At 41.1% G+C, this 21,775-nt stretch overlaps 1 protein-coding gene across 1 annotated transcript in view; it reads right to left on the bottom strand.

The window, feature by feature from the left end:
* The window catches only part of col7a1 (collagen, type VII, alpha 1), a 96,397-nt gene that overhangs the window by 13,262 nt on the left and 61,360 nt on the right, over positions 1-21,775 (bottom strand). The window contains exons 118-142 of the mRNA XM_029501660.1: positions 21,211-21,327; positions 21,025-21,129; positions 20,824-20,886; positions 19,946-20,062; positions 19,784-19,864; positions 19,035-19,097; positions 18,875-18,919; positions 17,038-17,100; positions 16,782-16,880; positions 16,461-16,514; positions 16,325-16,387; positions 15,556-15,624; positions 14,852-14,968; positions 14,699-14,770; positions 13,913-13,975; positions 13,639-13,755; positions 13,225-13,278; positions 12,884-12,937; positions 12,163-12,225; positions 12,021-12,083; positions 2,210-2,308; positions 2,060-2,131; positions 1,153-1,170; positions 267-329; positions 88-156 (exon numbers count right to left, since the gene is read on the bottom strand). Coding sequence (XP_029357520.1) covers positions 88-156; positions 267-329; positions 1,153-1,170; positions 2,060-2,131; positions 2,210-2,308; positions 12,021-12,083; positions 12,163-12,225; positions 12,884-12,937; positions 13,225-13,278; positions 13,639-13,755; positions 13,913-13,975; positions 14,699-14,770; positions 14,852-14,968; positions 15,556-15,624; positions 16,325-16,387; positions 16,461-16,514; positions 16,782-16,880; positions 17,038-17,100; positions 18,875-18,919; positions 19,035-19,097; positions 19,784-19,864; positions 19,946-20,062; positions 20,824-20,886; positions 21,025-21,129; positions 21,211-21,327 — 1,863 coding nt within the window. The remainder of the gene's footprint in view (positions 1-87; positions 157-266; positions 330-1,152; positions 1,171-2,059; positions 2,132-2,209; positions 2,309-12,020; positions 12,084-12,162; positions 12,226-12,883; positions 12,938-13,224; positions 13,279-13,638; positions 13,756-13,912; positions 13,976-14,698; positions 14,771-14,851; positions 14,969-15,555; positions 15,625-16,324; positions 16,388-16,460; positions 16,515-16,781; positions 16,881-17,037; positions 17,101-18,874; positions 18,920-19,034; positions 19,098-19,783; positions 19,865-19,945; positions 20,063-20,823; positions 20,887-21,024; positions 21,130-21,210; positions 21,328-21,775) is intronic.

Here is a 21,775-nt window from a genome sequence, read left to right as displayed (position 1 = left end):
CGCTAACAGCTAAAACGAGTAGCATCAGTGTGAGTAAAACCTTTTTGCTAGTTGCTGTGCATAAAATATAGGTTTGCATATTCTCACCTTTCCTTGAGGACCAACATCTCCCTGCTCCCCCTTTGAGCCAGTTAGCCCGGGAGGTCCAATAATTCCCTGAGAAACAAATTGCACTGTGATAGAAAAGAAGACCTGATGCAAAGGACAAACAAATGACACAGCATAAACACTGGCAAAGGTGGGCGTACACAAAAAAACATGCACACCTGCTTTCCTGGTGATCCATCTCTGCCAGGCATCCCGGGATCTCCAGGTTTACCCACTTCACCCTGACGAGCAGTGTCATATTTATTTCACACCATCATGTGAGTGGACAATACCAGGAGTACATCGCTGAGGCAGCTCTACCAGCAACATTAACTTGAGCCATATGGATGCCAAACGTAGAGAGAGGCACACAACAAACAGCAGGTACAGCTGCATGCGCAATAAGCAGATTGCTGTCCATTGGATACTGATGAGCGACTAAGATCAGTGCCAACAGCTTCCTTTCCTTTTCTCAAAATGTGTGCTGTTCTGCAAATCTATAAGTCTATTTTAAAATCCAAATTATCATAGATGTTTTGGGAACAAATGCTCTTAATTAATATTACAAGAATTACCTGAGCGATATTAAAAATACAAATGAATTAAGGTGAAATTTGCCTGGAGGGTTCATGATGATATGAGCATTGCGATTATAGGTTGTTCTAGTCTCCCCTTGAATTCAGATATCTCTTTCATACTAACTGTTGCATAAGCTAAAACACATGGGTATCTCCTCATCTTTGGTCCAAACCCACTTGTGTCTGATACCACAGGGACATGTTCTCCAAACCCTTGTTCCTCCACACCTCAAACCTGACGCTCAGGATCCAGGGCCCTGAAGAGGGGAAGCAAACAACACATAAAAAGAAACTGACAGTGACAAAGAGAGGGACAAAGAAAGAAAGTGAAAGCAGAAACTGCTTATTGTACAAGGATCTATGAGGACTCAGCCAGGCAAAGGGAAAAGAGCACTCCATTGGATTCTTGCTTGCAGCAGATCCAGCAGGTTTACTCTGTAGGTCAAGACAAAGAGAAGGCCCCCTTCCAGGGTTACTGGTTACTCACTGGTTGCCCTCTTGGACCCTGCTCCAACATGAAAGGAAGGAAAGAAAAATGTGAGAAAGTGTAACATATCTTTCATCTGTTCTGATGATGATAATTTATAGATCCAAACAAACAATTATGGCATAATGCCCCTTGTTTTTTAATAATGTCTGGAATGGGTTCTTGTATTCTGCTGGTTATTATAGTTTTAATGCCTAAGTAGAAGCAGGTTCTCTTCTGTATGCAACGATTTTCTTATGCTTAAAAAGGACCATGGGTAGAATACTACTATTTTAGCAACTGCGTTTTATTAATTGGATATGGCTTTCCTATTGTGACCAGGTTTTCCTGTTTCCACTGGTGCCCCCCCCCCCCCCCCCCCCCCCAAAAAAAAATCACAATTCCATGAGCCATTAAATCAAAACAGTTGAAGGTCTATGTAAGTAATAGCCTTATAAACATTTAAAACACCAACCTGGGTGAAAAATCAGCACCAAGCTTTTTCTAAAATCACAGCAATTTGCTTTCAACTGAAGTTGACCAAACAAACAAAACAGTATGTGTTTGTTTCCTGCTTCTGGTGCTTCTGGTAACTTCATGCAGCAACATGTTCCTGCCTATACCCCCCCATACTCATCACTTTGTTATGATTTGGCGCTATACAAACAAATCTGATTTGATTTGATTTGATTCTAATAAGTGAAACTGACCAGATGAATGTTGTGATTGAATATTTACTGTAAACAAATCAGTGTATTAATTTAATTTTTGGCAAGAAAGCAAATAAAATATATTTCCAAAGGTCAATGGAAGAAAGGCATTACAGCATCATTCAAAGGAGGTATATTTATAGTGAAAATAGTAAGAACAAAATAAAAGTTTGCTTCCTGATTATTAAAGTTATCCCTTCAACTGAGAGCTAGCTCACCAGAAAACCGGAAGATCCTTTTTCTCCAGATTGTCCTCTTTCACCTTTGTCACCTTGAAGTCCATCCGAACCCTTTAAGACACACATGCACATGACATGATGTATAACATGGATATGTTATTAATGATGTGTATGATGTTTAAACCTTACACGTTCTCCTTTGGATCCTGCTAAACCTGCAGCACCAGACGCTCCCTTTTGTCCTTCAAGTCCCGGAGGGCCTCTGGACCCAAGGGCACCAGATTCTCCCTTTAATGCACACACATAGATTTTTTTTTTAAACTAGCTTTAGCTATAGATGATATAATATGAATGATATCAGCAAAAACAGCAACAATTAAGAGGCACAGTTCACCTTTTGTCCTGGTGGGCCAGCCAGGCCAGCTGGCCCTGTAGGCCCAATTTCTCCCTGACAAAAGAAACTCTCAGTTGAATGCGAAGATGTTTCATCAGGATAAGTCATGTCACTTTACATCAGTCTAACAGCAGCACTTACAATTTCTCCTTTGTCACCTTTCCCTCCCCTCTCCCCCTGAAAAAAAAAAAACAAAAACAAAAAACAGAGGATATAAGTGAAATCAATTTGAGCCAAGGAGAAAATCTTAATCTCTTGACTTCACCTTAACTCCAGGTTTTCCAGCTGTCCCCGGTTTCCCATGAGGGCCCTTGGCACCTGCAGGTCCTTTCTTCCCTTGTTCTCCTTTTACTCCTTTCATTCCAAGAAAACCAAGAGAAACCTAAAGTTCAACAGAAAATAAAAAGGCAATGATAAAATCACTGTGGCAAAGATAAAGCACCCTACAGACACAAATGAAAACACAATGGACGTCACCACAGCTACGTGTGAGGGACAATACTTTCATGTGTGGGATTATGAAAGTTGAGCCTTGAAGGGCCCTCCTCCAATTCATAGCACACTACACTGTGAGAAAAGCATCAACAAACATCCTTCACCGCCCTCGCCCAATGTGAGCTGGGAAGGGTGGCCCGGAAACAGATAATGAATGAATGATGTCACTCTCACAAGGGTTCATGGAGGCCTCTTTTGGCTTGGAGTCCTTTCAGCTTTCACAATAAGAGAGAATTTGAGCACATGGCTCAGTCATGACGCATTAGTATTCCTATTCATTACATTTTAAGTTTGTCTACATCAGATTCACCTCTCCAGTAGCACTACTGGGCTCAGTTTGCCCAGGTGGCCCAGGAAGCCCGCGAGGTCCAGTTAGGCCCTGATCTCCTTTCATCCCATCACGGCCCTGGAAAACATGTGATGATAGAACTGAAACTTTCTCTACATAAGATTATTTCTTTCTTCACTAAAATAGAGGGAGAACTTTACAATCACAGCAGGTTGTTGCTGGCACCCTTCCGTTCACATTCTACAGATAATTCATATGCATTTGCACATGAAAATAGCATTCTTTAGGAGATGTTAGAATAGGTTCAGCCTCGAAAGATAAGTTGGATCATTTTGTGCTCGTGAATTTATATAGCTGCTTCTGAGGAGCATTTTGATGTCAATGTCAGAGCAAGCTGAAACCTTTGAAACATAAAAATCTGTAGAAAGCTGGTGGGTGAAACAATTGTCTCAGAAGTCAAGATAACCCAATAAACGAAGAAGGGGCCAGACGAGGCAAGTCAGGTGAAGAGAAAAATGACAAAGTGATCTGGCAAACTGACATCTTTTCCAGCTGCTCCAGCTTCTCCTTTGTCACCCTGTTGATGAAAGAAAGCTGTGTCAGACTACAAATTACTTCACAGGCATAATGAAGCACTTTTCATATAAATAAGCAAAATTTTTAGTGAAAAAAAGGACAAAAGAAGCCGGCTAAAGTCAGTGGAACACAAGTATCGGAAAGCAGAAAGACGTGCCATTTGAGCTGCTGCATTTTGGACCATCTGCAAGTGCCTCTGTTCGTTTAAGAAAAGCAATCAAGAGACCATTACAACACATATTTTTGTGGGTGAGTGAGTGGGTCAAGCCCAATACCAGTTAGATGATAGTAGAGAGGGGTAAAACACATTACTGTCCATCAGGATGTCCTATAAAACCAATGAAGGATCAGGCCAATGAAACAATAAATATACAGTAATAAAGGTTTGCGTGTGGACTCACAGGTTTCCCCGGAGCGCCTGGACGACCAATAGGTCCCGGGGGGCCCGTTTCACCAAGGAAATTCTGGTAAAACAGACCATCACACAAGATTAAGTGGTTCAGTTTCACATTCACATTGAATGAATACCTCCTAAATTCAAATTGATTTCAACTTAGTCACACTTTTTAAATTTCAAACAGAAATTTAAAATGTAAAATGTAACATCTTGATTATATAGTTCAATTTACACTCTTGGACGGTAAATTGTGTAGTTGTGGATTTTCCATATACTCTTACAGACCACAGTACAACTTTCTCTACAGTTGACTTGAACAAGTGGCCCCAACAGAAAAAGTCTCCACAGTGCTCTCTGCAGTATGTCTGCTTAAAATGCACGTGTGGTTGCATTTCAGGGATAGACAAGTGTTTCCTCACTGCTCAAAGTGGTAAATGATCATGTGATCATGTGAAGGTGACAGAACCAGCTCTACACATTTTAGTGCCCTAGGCAACACACACAATATTACATGAAATGACTTAAATAAGACCAGGGTTCCTTTTCTCAGGGCATCTGTCCAGGACGCATCACCTGTTAGTGCACACAGACCATTACTTAATGTGTGAAAATTATTATAATGAAACTGTTGTTTTTTGGTGGTTTATAGGCCACCCCCTGTGAGTCTGAATACCAAGAGCCTGCTCTGGATGCTGAAGCAGCCGGAGCTGTGGTCCTGAGGAGGCGGAGCTGAGGAGCTGTGGAGGCGGAGCTGAGGAGCTGTGGAGGCGGAGCTGAGGAGCTGTGGAGGCGGAGCTGAGGAGCTGTGGAGGCGGAGCTGCGGCCCAGTTTAACCTCTGATGGGATTTGATATGACGCAGACTTGCTGAGAACTCATCACACAGTTTCCCCACTGCTGTTAAAATGTTTTTAAAAGCAGCTTCCGAAGCCTTCCTGTAATAACTACACAGTTTTATGGCTCACTGTCTATCTGACCTTCTGCTTCTCACGACGAACCTTTTTGATTTTGAAGGTATTTCTGTAACTTCATGTAGATCGAGCAAAGTTCATCGTCAAACTGAACTCAGTGATGTTATCTTGTCCATTTTTGCGGCTGTGGGTGTTTTTCCCGTGTGCAAAGAGAGGAGAAGCTGTCCAGGCTGATCCGACATCAACTTTCCATTGTTTGTGTGTGTGAGTGTGTATGTGTGAGTGTGTGAGTCAGAGAGAGAGAGAGAGAGAGAGAGAGAGAGAGAGAGAGATGGACCGGGACTCTCCCAACCCGACCTCTGTTACACAATTAAGTTTCGTTCCTGTATTTGTAAATCGGTGACTAAAAGCTGCGAATCCAAAAATTAAACACACACCAAAGTGCTCCACACACCTCCAGTGACTGAGGGTGTAGAAGATGCCTTAAAAACCACAAACTGCAATAATATACAGTACGCACACGGTGAAAACCGCAGCCACACCCAGAAAGCTGGCATCAGTACTGGATCTACAATCCCACGATAATAAATATGGATAAAAATTATAAACTGCCTTGGTACTGGCCTCTCAGACACCACCATGATCCAGAACAGCTGATACAGTAACTGATGGCCACTCACCTTAATTTTTGCAGGGTAACAGATTTCAGTATTAATGTCCACAGAGCACAGCGAAGGGGGCCAAAAAACCCCGCAAGCAAACAGCCACCACCAATTACATGCAAACATTTCAAACTAAACGTGCAGGCACAATATCTGGATGAGTAACCTAAACGTAGCACCGACTGCAAACTTCACAACCACCCTCACTCAGAAATCAAGGGCAGATGAACAAAAGGCCCACCAGTCCAAAAAAAAAAAAAAAAAAAATGTCACAGCCTGAGTTTCGTTTTTGCAAATCACTCTCATCATACAAACTTGTCTCTTTGAACTATTTTGTTCATAGGATAACTTCAATTGTTATTATTGGATGAAACATCTCTGGATCATTTGATGGTATATTGTATTTCTAACTAAACTCTTACAGACTAAAACTGACTCTTTGCCTCCAATTTACAATTCTTTTAAAAGATTTGCAAATCAGAAGAAATGTTCTTCTGGAGCCCCCTTCATGTGGATCTTATTGAAGTCGTTCTACACTGTCAAATGCAGGAAATATTTTTGGCCGTGCTGTGGGTCTTGCTCTGGAAAGCCCACATATTCTTCAGACATCTGCAGGACCCGAGAAGCATCTGAAATGATGCTGCTGGCATCCGTGGGAAGGACTAGAGGCAGGGTGGGGTCAGGAACAAAGAACTGGAGCCTTCATAAGGGTTTTCTGCAGAAGTGAGCACTTCCTGATATTCCCCTGTTCATGGGAATGTCTCCCTCTTTTACAGCAGACAGCTTCTTGATGTTTTGCTTCTCCGACACACATATGAGAGCCCTGAGAGCTGACCTGAAGGACTGACCTCGAAGAAGGATCCCAACACCAGTTCAGAACATGACGCACTCCATCACTTTCTCAGTGTCAGTGGCATTGAAGAGACCGGACCTTAAACTTGCAAAAGCATTTGGGGTGGATGAAAGCAGATTGTAAGATTTAGCTAGTAATTTAATTTTGATTAAATTTTATCTATTTGGTCCTCCATCTAACATAAAATGATTAAAACAAACAAACAAACAAACAAACAAACAAACAAAACACCCCAACAGGTTTCCTCCAGCAAGTTATGCTGCAGTTCCCATCAGCACTGTAGCTGGTTACAGTTAATGGCACACAACTTTTCAGACCAAAGGTCAAGTGTCCTTTATGTTTAGATCTTTTATTCCAGTTTTGGGAGTGCATTGATTTTGTGTTGTGTTTTCTGATTGTCTAAACATCTTTTCTAGCTTGATTCCAGCATTAAAGCATTTAATTCTGTCTTCTTTCTATCTTTCATTACATATATTTGAGTTTTTGTCAAAGTTCCATGTTTATAATTTAGCTTTCCCCATTTACCTCAATTATATTGTGTAAATGATAAAAACACTGCATTCCAAATATTATAAACTCTGAAACTGAGTATTTGCATCTTTTTTATAATTTATATTTTTGAAAAAAACCATGTGTTATACATCTTGTCATTGCATTAAGAGTTGCCAGAGTAAGGTTGAAGTGTTTTGAGGCTGAATGGGAGAAAGTCCCTGTATTCAGGAGCCGGTTCCTTAAAAGTCTTAAACAACAAGCAGAAAAGACAAACAATTTCTCAAACGTTTGCTTTATCAGATATGCTCATTATAATGTTCCAGAATCAACAAAGTCAAGCTTCTATATTCAAGAAACAGTATAAAAATACCACTATTTCCTTCGGCGGTAAACATACAGCTATGATACACAATCCCTAAATCATAAAAACATCATCTACAAAACGACAGTGTGCTGTGCTTGATTCTTCATATTTAAGAATGTGATTGACCTGACAGTTGTTATTAGGTGGAGAGGTATTTCCAGTGTCACCATTCTGGAGGTAAAGCTTTCTGCAGAGATAAAAATCTGTTGATTGTTAAGAACAAAGCATGGGAATTATCCAGCTTCATTCATTATAATGAAGTATTTTATGGAAAGGTGAAATGTGGAGGCCCGTGTACATAAAATGATGAGAGAAGAGACTTTTTCCAGTTCCTACATTGTATTGGAATAAGAAACAATCCAATCACAGAATCAAAAACTCTGCTGTGTGTGCTAAGGACTGGGGATTACTTTATAAATTATTATTTTATTATTATTCTTTTTCATGTATTTGGTACGGCTGTTAGTATGAACACCATCGCTAATGATTAAAAGGCTGTGATCAACACATAGTTTAATGAAAATTTACCTGCTGTGTGTGCACAATGTTCATCTTTTCTAATCCAATTAGACAATTTTGAGAACATAAGCTAAATGAAGGCTAAAATTCCTGTGGCTGAGGAAGAATATACCATCATCATGCTGTCTTCAAGGAGGGAGGATCTGTAAAACAGATCATTTGTTTAAGTGCATCCATTGAATATCTTCATAGATTAGTGTGTGTGTGTGTGTGAGTGTGTGTGATGGGGTACCTTTGGTCTCTCCAAGGCAGACCTCCTCACACTCCTCCTGGTGGAGGAATCGGTTGTCATTTCCTTCACAGCCGCTGTAGATGAAGGGTCTACAGGCCTGAGCCTGACTGTTAAAGTACCAGCGCATTGTGTAACGTCCACAGCTCCCCTCATCCATGGGGAGCTGGCACAGGTCTGCTGGAGCTGTAGAGTATCAAAAATGAGAAAAGATATTGTCATGCAAGCAGAACCAGAACAGAAATAACAACCAACATGGGATGCAAAACAAGTGCTGATACTCAGATCAAAACCAGTAGGAGAGCAGGCAGTAACTCTTAATAAAGCCCAAACATGAAAAACACACATTTATCTTCCCATTTGACTCTTATTTCTGTCCTGAGCAGGATTTTGCTGCTTTTACAGTTGAAACGATGACAGTTTGTTGACCACCTTGGTGTTTTTGAATGCCAGCAATTAGCATGAAATGTTCACTTTACTTGAAACTGTCAAAAGTGGAATTTGCTATGTTAAGTACAAGAAAACTGCTGGGTTTATGAATGCGGGCTTTTTTCTCTATCCTGTTAATGCAAAATGAACAAATCCAAATAAACAAAGTCATAAAAAGGGATCTGGGCACAATGTGTTTTTTAAATATTCGCTTCGTTTTCACAGTACTACCACTATGCAGGGCAGGAGGAGTGAAGTAGACCAGTTCATCCAATATGTCATCATAGGCCTCAATGGAGTGACTCTTATCGACTGGATCATTGGAGTTCATCACCACAGGGATCTGGTTGCCTGAAAGAAGAGCAGCACCAAGAGTCAGAAATCTTTCATTTCAACCTGCTCACCTCCAAACCTCAAATAGAGGAATCAGAAATCTAACATCTGACAACAAAAACACAAAATACTGAGATCTGCTAATGTAACACCAGCAGCTTAATCCTGTTCAGTCATCAACGCACATAAAGACAAACTGATGAACACACTCACCCCCCTCACCCTCCAGGACCGGCTGGTGCTCTGGTGCTCGTCGAACCCTGCTGTGTGTGCATGGGCCTGAACCTGAGGCAGCCAGACAGGACAAGGTGGAGCAGACATGACACCAAAGGAGCAGGAAATCGAACTTTGAGAGTAAAGGGTACCAGGGACCCATGACAGTTTTTGTCATTATGAAACACTGAATAAGTTCTAGGGCAATAATAAATGTAGTAAGCATGGGGTTTGTTTTGGCCTCATTCTTGATTGAGCTTCAGAAGAGTCACGTTTTCTTGCTATTCTTCAAAACTCCAGGGAAAGTTCATTATTCATCATCAAGTTTTCATTAATGTTCATGACACAAAGTTGCTCATAGCAAAAAGAAGTCGCACAACCTTGGAAATGTCCAGACCACCTATTGTTCAGTTCCAACTAAAGACAAAAACTGTGCTGTGCTCTTGCTGCACATTCAACAGCCCCTTTCAGAAGACAGAAAATAGCATGGCGCTCAGGGCTCAGGCTGGATGCAGTGACAAAGACTAAGCCAAAATGACTCCTGCTGTAAGTGGCTGGCGCTCCACGTGCCATGACAGTCTTTCCTTCTTATTTGTCTTATTTGTCTTATTTGTCTCAAATATCTCACAGCCTCTGCCTTGGATGTCTCTCATCTACTTGCCAGCTCTCTCTGCTCATTGTGATTTATGTTCAGTTGTACCTCTGTCTTCTTTAGGTATAATAAAAAATACATGTAGTGAAACGATGTCAACAGTGATGCACTTTTTTAAAACAATTTCTTAAAAAAATTCTTTGAAAAAGCTGCCTTAATCCAGCAAAACTGTACCACATCAGCAACACTGCAGGCTTTGAACCTAATACCCCTTTAAATGTTTGCGCCAGAAAGTGATGCAGCACTTGACATTGACTGCTCTCACTACAGACTGTGCTGCTGAATATCTTGTACATTAGACTGGTGTGACTCAGCTAAATCACAGCTCTTTGGTTAACCTTTCTCTCTCCTGCTGCAGTCGAATAGCTCACTCACCTTTACACGCTGAGTATCACACAGATGGAGCAGAAAAAAGAAGAAGGAAACGGAGGTCAGTTTTAAAAGTTGTGGTATTGTATTGTCATTGTTCTCTATGTTTTTTTTTTTTTGGGGGGGATTATATTCTTCTAGTTTAGCAAGAGATAGTGTAGCTGAGGTTGCAACTCATGATTATTATTGTTTGTAAATTGGAACAAATCAAACTAGCAACACAGGCTGCGCAAACTCACCACAGTGTTGACTCATCTCTGAGCGAACAAGATCTCTGATCTCATCCTCCTGATTTCATCATGGATAGGAGACAGGACAAAACAAATTCACACAACTCTGTTTGTGTATGTGTTCTGTTTGGTGTCAGTGTCTGCAGGACTGACCGTCATGCCTGGCTCTCCTTTATTTCCCTTGGCTCCTTGGCCCATCTCTCCCTGCAACATGGACAGATGTGAGTCCAACTTTTTTTGGTTGAACATGGGGAGGAGAAAAAAGGCATTACAATGTTCCATTTTCTTACAAGGAAAAGGCCATAAAAAAAAAAAAAAAAAAACACAAAACAAATCTCTGTGGACAAAATTCAAAATCGGACACACTCCTTTGCACCTCCTTCCCCTCTTTCCAATCAAAAAGTGTTGCTTTTTGTTGTTCCATGTTCCATGCAAAAACAATTATTCATCACCCTCTTCATTTCGACATGATCCCATTCTTAGCTCTAAAGATATCCTAAAATTGGTTTGACAATTACTATTTTCTTCCTACTTTGTATATTTTTTTGTAGTTTTGTCTGACCCCAACTTTATCAAAACATGTTATTTCCAGCATGTATGTTGCCAAATCAGAGGCTATCATTGAGTCCAGAAACGATTTTGAATGTGCCAGCAGGTCTGAAGTGGAAGAAGAGAAATGTGCTGCCTTAAATGGTATTGTTGGCTGTTTAGTCTATCGTTGGGCTACACCTACAGCTTACACCAAATGAGTCAAACTGGTGTGACAATAACCTGCTCTCCTCTCTCTCCAGGGATACCTGGGATACCACGAGGACCCACCATTGAAGGACCAATTGGTCCTCTCTCTCCCTGAAAACAAAAACAAAAAACAACACATTAATCTCGACAAAGATAGAATGCATTCACTGGGTATATGCTACTTCACTCCACACACATCCAAACATGACTTTAGATTTTATGATGATGAATCAAGGTTACAGAGAATGCTTATTTTCTTCATTGTCAAAATACAGTACATTTTACATCAATCCATCAAGAGACATGCTTTTTATGACTTACAACATACTCTATGTCAAAACAGTCAAAACGTTTTATCTTTGTTGTCGCTATACTGCAAAGACAACACAGCCAGCTGTTATGTGTATTCACATTCATACTATCCTGGCTTCAACTGTATTTTGTTTTTGCTTGACCACCAACAAATAATTGATGCTGCAAGATCCCTTCCTACATGAAGAGGGTGAGAAATTTTATTTCAATGGCGAGTTTCAAGAGCAGACAATATATCAGAATAACAATTATACATCATCAAGCCAATGTACAGATAGTCACCTTCTGTCCCTGGAGCCCTTCAGGGCCTTTAGCTCCATCCAGTCCTCGGGGTCCAGAGAGACCAGGTACACCAAACGGACCCTACGTGAAGCACAAAGATTGTTACGTTACTCAATATTTTCTGTGACTGTGGCAACAAATGAGGCCGTACATGACAAAGCAAGTGTGTATTTTTTGGACTGCTAATTTTCAGGACTGCAAGCTTCTTTCAGATTGAAAATTGCAAATTATGATTGTGAACTAGCTCCAAACATCACACTGACCCTTTCACCTTTCTCTCCCTGAGCTCCTTTGGATCCTGTTGCCCCGTCATAACCACGAGCACCCTACACAGACAAGGAAGGACAGTTATCTTTCACAATAAAAGGCATTATTGTTCCAAGTTTGTTATGATACAATACTTACCTTGGGGCCAACTATCCCCTCTTTTCCAGGAGTCCCAGGGGCCCCAGGATGTCCGACATTCCCCTGGAAAGGAAACACCTCTGACGATGACAAATCTTTAAGAAATGCCCAAAGACATGTACAACACATGCCTGTTTACTGAGAGGTGAGTTTTGGGCCTCAGTTCTGTCAAGATGATGGAAACTGAATGTGGAGAAAGGAGGGCCGTGTGGACTCAGTTACCCATAATTCTTCACAATCCAAATTTGTTTGTGAAATCCAACCAGAGGTTCGAACAACCAGCTGACCAGGTATTGGTAACTTTATGCCATCTGAGCCATAGTAATAACAAAACCAAGCTGTGGCCCTTTGATCTGTTATTTTTCTGACTCTGACTCTTCCACAAAACAGCTGTGACAACACTTTTCACCTTTGTCAGTGTTTGTGTGCTACTTTTGTTCATTCATTGGCTCTTGTGATATCCGTTTAATTTGTCAGTTAATTACAGCAGTTAAATTGTTAAATTGATGGGAGTAGCTGTGCTACGTGGTTTCAGTGGCCTTGTTTAGTTCTGCAACCTTGTGTAGTTTCTTTTCTAATCAGTTTTCAAAAGAGTAAATCATGAATAAATAGAAAAATAAGTTGACAGTGTAATTTGAGGCAGGAAGTGGAGAAACCAAAACGAATTCCAGGAAATGTTAGTCAATGACCCGTCTCCTTTCTCCACCGTCTATGATAATACCTGTGCACCTTTTCTTCCTGGTAGGCCTGGTGTTCCATGAATACCAGCATCCCCCTGGAAAAAAGATCTTTGTTTATTTAATTTTACCAAAGCAACAATATGTGATTCATAGAAGTCTCACTCCTTTAATCGTGTAATCACAACAAAGACCTGGACTATCAGTTAACTCATTCACCAGCCTCATATACAACCAGCTACTCAAATACTATTAAAATAAATCAAAATAATACACATTCATAACAATAAGATGAAAACCCACTTCAACATTAAAGTGGTAGCTGCCTCTGTTTGTTGTTTCGTGTCGTCTTACTCCTAACCAATTTACTTTCTTTCAATCGCACCTTTATTCCTTTGGATCCGGTGCTTCCACAATCCCCCTTGGAACCTTGGTCACCCTGAAAACAAACAAAATAGTTTAAATATTTCTAAATCTTTTGTCACACCTCTACCCTCATTGATCTACCCGAACTGTGTGATGCCAGCATTATATGATAAATAATAGAAACACTGACAACAAACCACAAAACACGAATGATAAAAACGCTCTGCTGTTAAACAGTAACTTCACTGGGACCTTATACCAAGAACCTCTGCTGTCTGTCAGCTCACCTTGTCTTTGACAGGCAGGAGAACATACTTATTGCCACCATAAACTAGTACAGATACCGGTATTGTTATTCTTATAGCCATACTCATAATTAGTCTTAGCAGGCACAGCCTTTTAGCCATCATCAGGCAAACATAAGAAAAGTCACCTTCTCTCCTTGCATGCCCGGAGGGCCTTGGGCACCAACAATGCCTTGAGCTCCAGGCTGGCCAGGGAGTCCAGCCACTCCTCTGGAACCAGGGGGTCCAGGTACAGCAGGAGGACCCTGCATGAAGCACAGAGACTGTTAACTATGACAAGGTTTCCTGAGGGTGAGTGATTCTGACCTACTTATAGAATATGAAGTATGGATGGAGTACAAAATGAACTTATGTCTCGTCCTGTGTGTATATAGTACTTAGAAGCTCAAGTCAGAAACTCACCCTTTCACCTTTCTTCCCCTCATTTCCTTTGGGTCCAGCAACCCCATCAAAGCCCTGGTCACCCTACACAGATAAAAAAAAAAACAACTTTCAGAGACATTTAAAGACATTACAGAACAAGTGTGAGGATCTGTGGATTGGCCAGAGTGGTAGATGGTAGGAGCTAACCTGCACTTCCATGCTCCTCATTCTACTTTAAAACATCTTGATGTTTTTACTATTTTGCTTTAATTGGCTACAGAAGATAAATATTGAAACCGTCACCATTTATTAGATAAAAAGGCTGTTCTCAAAATTCCTCTGAAGATCAAAATCATTGTTCAACAGACGAAAACCAAAACCAAAAAGTCAGAACCACAAAGAGAAGAAACATTTCAATGAATATTTTTGACATCAGGGGGAATTAAGTAATCTCCGAAGTCTGCAGAAAAAAAAAAAAAAAACAACAAAAAAACTACAGCAGCTAATTAATAAACTTTGTTTATGATAAATGTAACAGTGATGGGAGGGTTTAATAAAAGCCTGTCAATTGTATTTTCCTTCAGATGAGGATGTTTTAGATTGCAATTTCAATGGTGCAAGTATTATCTTATTTTGGGGTTTCCTCTCTCTCAGACCAATTGAAAAGCCTCTTTGACACTCGGATTTTATTTTTTGATTTTGTATCAAACATCAGCAGAATATGTCTCATGTCCAGGGATGCATAAACTGTAAGAGATCAAACCTAACTCCAGGTGTCAATGCAGTAACAGCTGGACCAGCTTTTAAACAACGGCTTAAACTCACTGTTTGTCCAGGAGAACCAGGAGAACCAGGAGCTCCAACTTTTCCTGCATGCCCTTCAACGCCTTGGAGTCCCTGAAAATGAAACTCACTGGTTGAAGTCACATCACAGAGATGAAGGTCATACAGTATTTTGTGATCAGCAGCTCCACTGACCCTCTCCCCTTGTGGTCCAGGAGGTCCTGGCTGTCCTGGCTGTCCAGTTTCTCCAGCAGCACCAGATTTTCCCTGAGGCCCTGGAGGACCAGTGGGACCAGTAAGTCCTGGATCCCCCTAAAATCCAGACACACTTCAATGAAGACCGATCATGTTTCTGCTAAAACACAATAACTGATTACAGAGTTAAACACATCTATTTATTGTTTATTTACATTGGGTCCTGTCACTGCCTGTAAAAGTGGAGAAAAACTTTGAGTAGCAATTGGCAGTAAACCATCGGAAGGATTCTTATTCATGGAAAGACAAACATATGGACAGCCCAACTATTGGATTAGTTGTTTGGGTTAAAGGTAGAAGATGCAAAGTGGAGCCCCAACTCTCTGGCTCCAAAGCAGCACAGAACAGGTGCCGAAGTTTGTATTTAAGAACACTTTTGTCATTTGTGTGATTAAAACCACATGAGCTATAAACTGCAATAATATTTCCTGTGATTGTTCAGGAGCTGAAAGGGGGAGATGTCACTCTGCTGTGGGTTGAGGAAAGGAAATGTTTGATATATGCACTCGTGCATTTCTGTAGAATCGTGTGATTGAATTTCTTTGAGGGGAATTGGTATTGTGGGATTATTTTGTGTGTGTGGTTTGACATTCATACACATTTATTAGTCTTTCACACAATTGCATAATACAGCATGTTCTTACCTTTCCTGGAGGACCACTGTCTCCCTGCTCCCCCTTTAAACCACGCTGGCCTGGAGGTCCAGTTACACCCTGAGGAACAAAGGACACAGAAGAAGACCTGATCTGCAGTACACACCATAAATCCTAAAACTTTAGCCAGAACAAATCATGAAAGTCACGAGAAGCTGACTTGCTATGGCGACTCCAAATAGGGAAAAAGCCAAAAGAGGAAGACTCATTACTTCTAGTTAATTTTGGTCTGATTTGTCAGATGTTGTTTCTTGTGACGTGACATGAACTGGAGACAAACGTAAAGTGACCAGAGAGGAACAGTTACTATCCAACATGACTGCCGAGGTTCTTGGGAAAAGGTTAGAGTAAGGGTTAAAGAGACCACATTCGTATCGTATATGAAAAACTGTCCCGTCTCAGATTGACTTCAGTCATAGAAAGGCTCATTTAAAGTTAGGATTCCTTGGTGCAGATGAACACGTCACAGAGCTGAGCCAAAACTCACAACCAGGGTGTTCATCTTGATGGAACAACAAGTGTAGTTGGCCGTCATGTGCATTTCAGCGATACGACAAGCCAACAAACAGATATTTGGGACTGGTAGCTTAGTTAAAAATGCAATAATGTGTGTAATGATAGTGAACTAGTTTAACATTTATGAACTGAACTTTCAGTTGGCTGTTTGGAAAAGTGAACTTGCTTCACGCTGACTGACTTTATCAGACATTTCCTCTTCAACCTGTGTTTATGTGGTGCAAGAGAAATGTTGTCCACTGACCTGTTCACCTTTCTCTCCCAGAGCTCCTTTGGGTCCTGCAGCCCCATCATAACCACGAGCACCCTACACAGACAAAGAAGGACGGTTGTCTTTCACAGTGAGACATTATTGTTCTCAGTTTGTCATCATGCAATACCTTGGAACCAGTTAGCCCCTCCGGTCCAGGGACACCAGGATGTCCAACATTCCCCTGGAAAGGAAACATGTCAGATGATGAGATAATCTTCAAGAAGGAAATGTAACATTCACAATGTTTGTTTTTTCCCAAAATCACACCTCAACCCTAATAAATAGCTCATTCAAGCTGAAGGTGAAATCTACACTACAACTGTGATGGCAGCATTGTTGCTGGGATCATTTTCAGAGCTATTTGAAGGGTGACAATTACACAGAAGATCACAAAATCATTCATTACACCAAGTAACTCTGCTGTGTTTCGGTTTCTTGACAAAGTCACCTTCTCTCCTTGCAAGCCCGGAGGGCCTTGAGCTCCAGGCTGGCCAGGGAGTCCAGCCACTCCTCTGGAACCAGGGGGTCCAGGTACAGCAGGAGGACCCTGCATGAAGCACAGAGACTGTTAACTATGACAAGGTTTCCTGAGGTTGAGTGATTCTGACCTACTTATAGAATATGAAGTATGGATGGAGTACAAAATGAACTTATGTCTCGTCCTGTGTGTATATAGTACTTAGAAACTGAAGGCAGAAACTCACCCTTTCACCTTTCTTCCCCTCATTTCCTTTGGGTCCAGCAACCCCATCAAAGCCCTGGTCACCCTACACAGATAAAAAAAAAAACAACTTTCAGAGACATTTAAAGACATTACAGAACAAGTGTGAGGATCTGTGGATTGACCAGAGGAAGATTTGATGAACGGTAGGCGATAGGGATGGGAATCTTCTACTAGCAGGGACTAGAGACTAGACCAGACAAGACAGGAGACTGGACCCCTCCACAGAGACTTTTTTTTAGAATAAAAAGGAACGTATCTGTCGGGAAAATTCTCAGAGGAGGTCACTAATAATCCCCCCCTCCCACCATTGAAGTGGCCATCTGAGTGCTAAGTTGCTCACTGAGCTCAACACAAAGAGGTTGACTTTCATGCACTTGAATGGAGATGTCGCTAATCGGTGGAAAATCAAAGAGCACGAGGATAGAAGAAATTAAAAAGTTTACAGTGGATGTGATATTTGGACCAAAGTTGTGGAACGTATGTTTCATTGTTTTATTGTGTTTTTGCTTTAATGTGTGGAAGCATTAAAGTTTTCAGTTATAACTGAATAAATTGTCTATATTTCATGAATTAAAACACTGTCTCAGGGTTACATTTGTGGAAATGGAAAAAAATTGTGTGAATCGTAGTAAATGAGAATCACTATTCTTCTATGAATAGATTTTTTGGCACACCCCTAGCAGGACATAACCTGCATTTCCATGCTCCTCTTATTTGATCAATTTAACTTATTTGCAGCTGATTTTAATTTACTCTACTGCATGCTGACACATATGATATTTTGTTTTGATGTGGAAAAACAAGCTGCCATGGGTGATAAGGGAGACAGCCTGCAGATGTTGATAGTCTGTTACTGTTGTGCGTTTGGTGAAGAACTTCATTATGTGTGAAATAAATAAAGCAGCAGCATCTGATCCACGAGCTGCCAACATTCTCTGTCATATTTTCATAAGCTCTTAACTATCAGGTGCATGTGGGAGAGTTTTATTGCAGAATTAACTTCTTTCCTCGGGCACCGTGATAGGTGGAAAAGAGAGAATGTTTAATTATCCAGTCCAAGGTCATACACAGGTAGGCCGGCAGAGACGGCAACCAAATCCAGCCAGGGGAAAAACACAAAACCAAGATTCAATGACATGGTCTGAGTCAAATACCAGGCAAGGTAACAAAAGCTGGACCTGGACAGGTCATCAGTCCATCACAGGGCCAACACACAGAGGCAGACAGAGACCAACAACCACTCACACTCAGACCTACGGACAATTTAGAGTCACCAGTTAACCCAAACATGATGTCTTTGCACGGTGGGAGGAAACCGGAGTACCTGGAGGAAACCCACACAGGGAGGTCATTCAAACTCCTCACAGAAAGGCCCCAGGTCTGGGAGAGAAGCCACAACTTTCTTGGACAATAGTGCTAACCACGATGCTAACCTATGAGAACTATCACAACAATAAATAATTATTAAATGTGATATGCATATTTCTGCAAGTATCTTTCTCTGTGTAAAACCAGAAAACAAAATCACAAATTTGGCATGAGTTGTTGGGGCTTAAAATCTAATTTAACTGTGATAGGTCTAATTAGCTGGGTATGCATTAACCTTGTAAGGAATATTCAATAATAACAGCATAAAAATACATTTTAGAAATGCATCCAACACCCTTTCTATCCCCTTTTTCCATCAAATTTGTTTCCTGGTGGATTAGATGTTACTGAAAAAGAGACTTGAGAAAGACAGAATGTTGGTTGAGAAACTGTAATATGTGTGTTGTGTTACTGATTGATGGATAAAAAAGGAAACGCGTGATATTTACTGGTGGCCCTTTCTCGCCTTTCAAGCCAGCACGACCCTCCTCGCCCTACAAAATGTCAGGAAAAAGAAGACAGACAAACATCATTGTTAGTTCCTTTCTTCCTGAGATATGTCCTTATTAAACCAAATTTAAATGCTATAACAGTGAACCAACATCTTACTTTGGGCCCTGGGTCTCCTCTGTCTCCTCTGGGGCCATGGACAGCAACACCACCAGCTCCCACCTGCCAAAAGAAATAGAGAATAAAAGAAATGCTCCCTTCAATCCCCAGTGGTATCAGAAGAGCCAAAAAAAATAAAATACTCATCATACAACCATATATTATATTTGGTGCGGTTGTTTTTTTAGTTTCATTTTCAACGGCTTATCAGGGTCATATGGGGTACTGGAGCCAATCTCAGCTGGCATCTCTGGTGAGTACGGGCTGCATCCTGTACATGCCACCAATTCATTACAGAGCTGGCATACAGAGGCAAACAACCACTCACACACACACATTCACCCCTACAGACAATTTTAGATTCATGCCCGTATTAACCTACATGCACGACTTTTAACTGTGGGAGGAAACCGGAGTACCGGGAGAAAACCCACACAAGTAATCTCAGCATGGAAAAGCCCCAGGCGGTGGATTTAAGCTGTGAGGCTCTTGCTGTTGGGCAACTGCACAAAAAACCATTTCACTACGTTGTCTACCTGAGGTGGTATTTATTGATTTTGTTTACAAAAAGAGAAAAAAAAATCAACAAAATACAACCTGAACAAACTGCAAAAGATCCAACATTCAACCTAACTGCAAGTTCAAACTTTAATAATAATAATAATAATAATAATAAAAAAGTCTCTGTTTGGTAACAGCTGGAGGGACCTAGGTATTTAGAGTTACTTGAAACAACGACTTAAACTCACTGTTTGTCCAGGAGGACCAGGAGGACCAGGAGAACCAGGAGCTCCAACTTTTCCTGCATGCCCTTCAACGCCTTGGAGACCCTGAAAATGAAACTCACTGGTTGAAGTCACATCACAGAGATGAAGGTCATACAGTATTTTGTGATCAGCAGCTCCACTGACCCTCTCCCCTTGTGGTCCAGGAGGTCCTGGCTGTCCTGGCTGTCCAGTTTCTCCAGCAGCACCAGATTTTCCCTGAGGCCCTGGAGGACCAGTGGGACCAGTAAGTCCTGGAGCCCCCTAAAATCCAGACACACTTCAATGAACACCGATCATGTTTCTGCTAAAACACAATAACTGATTACAGAGGTCGATAAATAAATGATCAACTATCAAATAGTTGTTTTTTCTTTTCAGGCTGATTAACCATCTTGTATTGCCTCCACCAACCAGTTGTAGTTAACTAGCATTTAAATCAATTTGTTTTTAGTCTGTGCCATTATCAAGTTCCTAAAGGTGATAAGGGAGACAGCCTGCAGATTTTGATATTCTGTTACTGCTGTGTTGTTTGGTGAAGACAACTTCACCAACTACCAACATTCACTGTCATATTTTCATAAGCAGCACCATAAATCCACAGAGGAACAAACAGATACACACATTATATCTGGCTTCACAATAAATAAAGATGGAAAACAATGTGCATCTCTCTGCCAGTAAGTATGTTACCCTTTGTAAGACAACAAATTGAAATCACAATAATGTCAAGAGTCCTTCAGACGCACAATCTAATTAAACTGTGATAGTAGGCATAATGGTCTAATTCTGAACTGGAAACGCATAATCCTTGGAAACAATATACAATAATTACTGCATAGAAAGATGAATTTAACAGATGCATTCAGTTCCCTTTCTCTCCTTGCTTCCATGAAATGTTTCTCTAGGTGGATTGGACATTTTGATAAAAAGAGGCTTGAGGGAGAGTGAGCTTTGTTTGACAAACTCTTATAGTGTATGTTTCCTTCCAGTTTCAATGCTATAACAGTGGACCAACATCTTACTTTGGGCCCTGGGTCTCCTTTCTCTCCTCTGGGACCGGGGACGATAAGACCACCAGCTTCTGCCTGACAAAGGAAATAGTGAATAAAAAAAGTGCCTCCTTTGATTCCCAGAGGACGTAAAGAAAACAAAACGCTGATCATATACATTTATACAGACATGAACCGAGTTACTTATAACGTCCTTAAAAAAAAATCACGTACACCCACTACTAGTCCAGGAGTACCAGGAATACCAGGACGACCAGGAGGACCAGGAGAACCAGGAGCTCCAACTTTTCCTGCATGCCCTTCAACGCCTTGGAGACCCTGAAAATGAAACTCACTGGTTGAAGTCACATCACAGAGATGAAGGTCATACAGTATTTTGTGATCAGCAGCTCCACTGACCCTCTCCCCTTGTGGTCCAGGAGGTCCTGGCTGTCCTGGCTGTCCAGTTTCTCCAGCAGCACCAGATTTTCCCTGAGGCCCTGGAGGACCAGTGGGACCAGTAAGTCCTGGATCCCCCTAAAATCCAGACACACTTCAATGAACACCGATCATGTTTCTGCTAAAACACAATAACTGATTACAGAGTTAAACACATCTATTTATTGTTTATTTACATTGGGTCCTGTCACTGCCTGTAAAAGTGGAGAAAAACTTTGAGTAGCAATTGGCAGTAAACCATCAGAAGGATTCTTATTCATGGAAAGACAAACATATGGACAGCCCCACTATTGGATTAGTTGTTTGGGTTAAAGGTAGAAGATGCAAAGTGGAGCCCCAACTCTCTGGCTCCAAAGCAGCACAGAACAGGTGCCGAAGTTTGTATTTAAGAACACTTTTGTCATTTGTGTGATTAAAACCACATGAGCTATAAACTGCAATAATATTTCCTGTGATTGTTCAGGAGCTGAAAGGGGGAGATGTCACTCTGCTGTGGGTTGAGGAAAGGAAATGTTTGATATATGCA

This window comes from Echeneis naucrates, chromosome 5 (genome assembly GCF_900963305.1).
Source record: "Echeneis naucrates chromosome 5, fEcheNa1.1, whole genome shotgun sequence".
NCBI lineage: Eukaryota > Metazoa > Chordata > Actinopteri > Carangiformes > Echeneidae > Echeneis > Echeneis naucrates.
The sequence above is the reverse complement of the archived record's forward strand: the minus strand, read 5'-3'. Positions and strand labels throughout refer to the sequence as shown.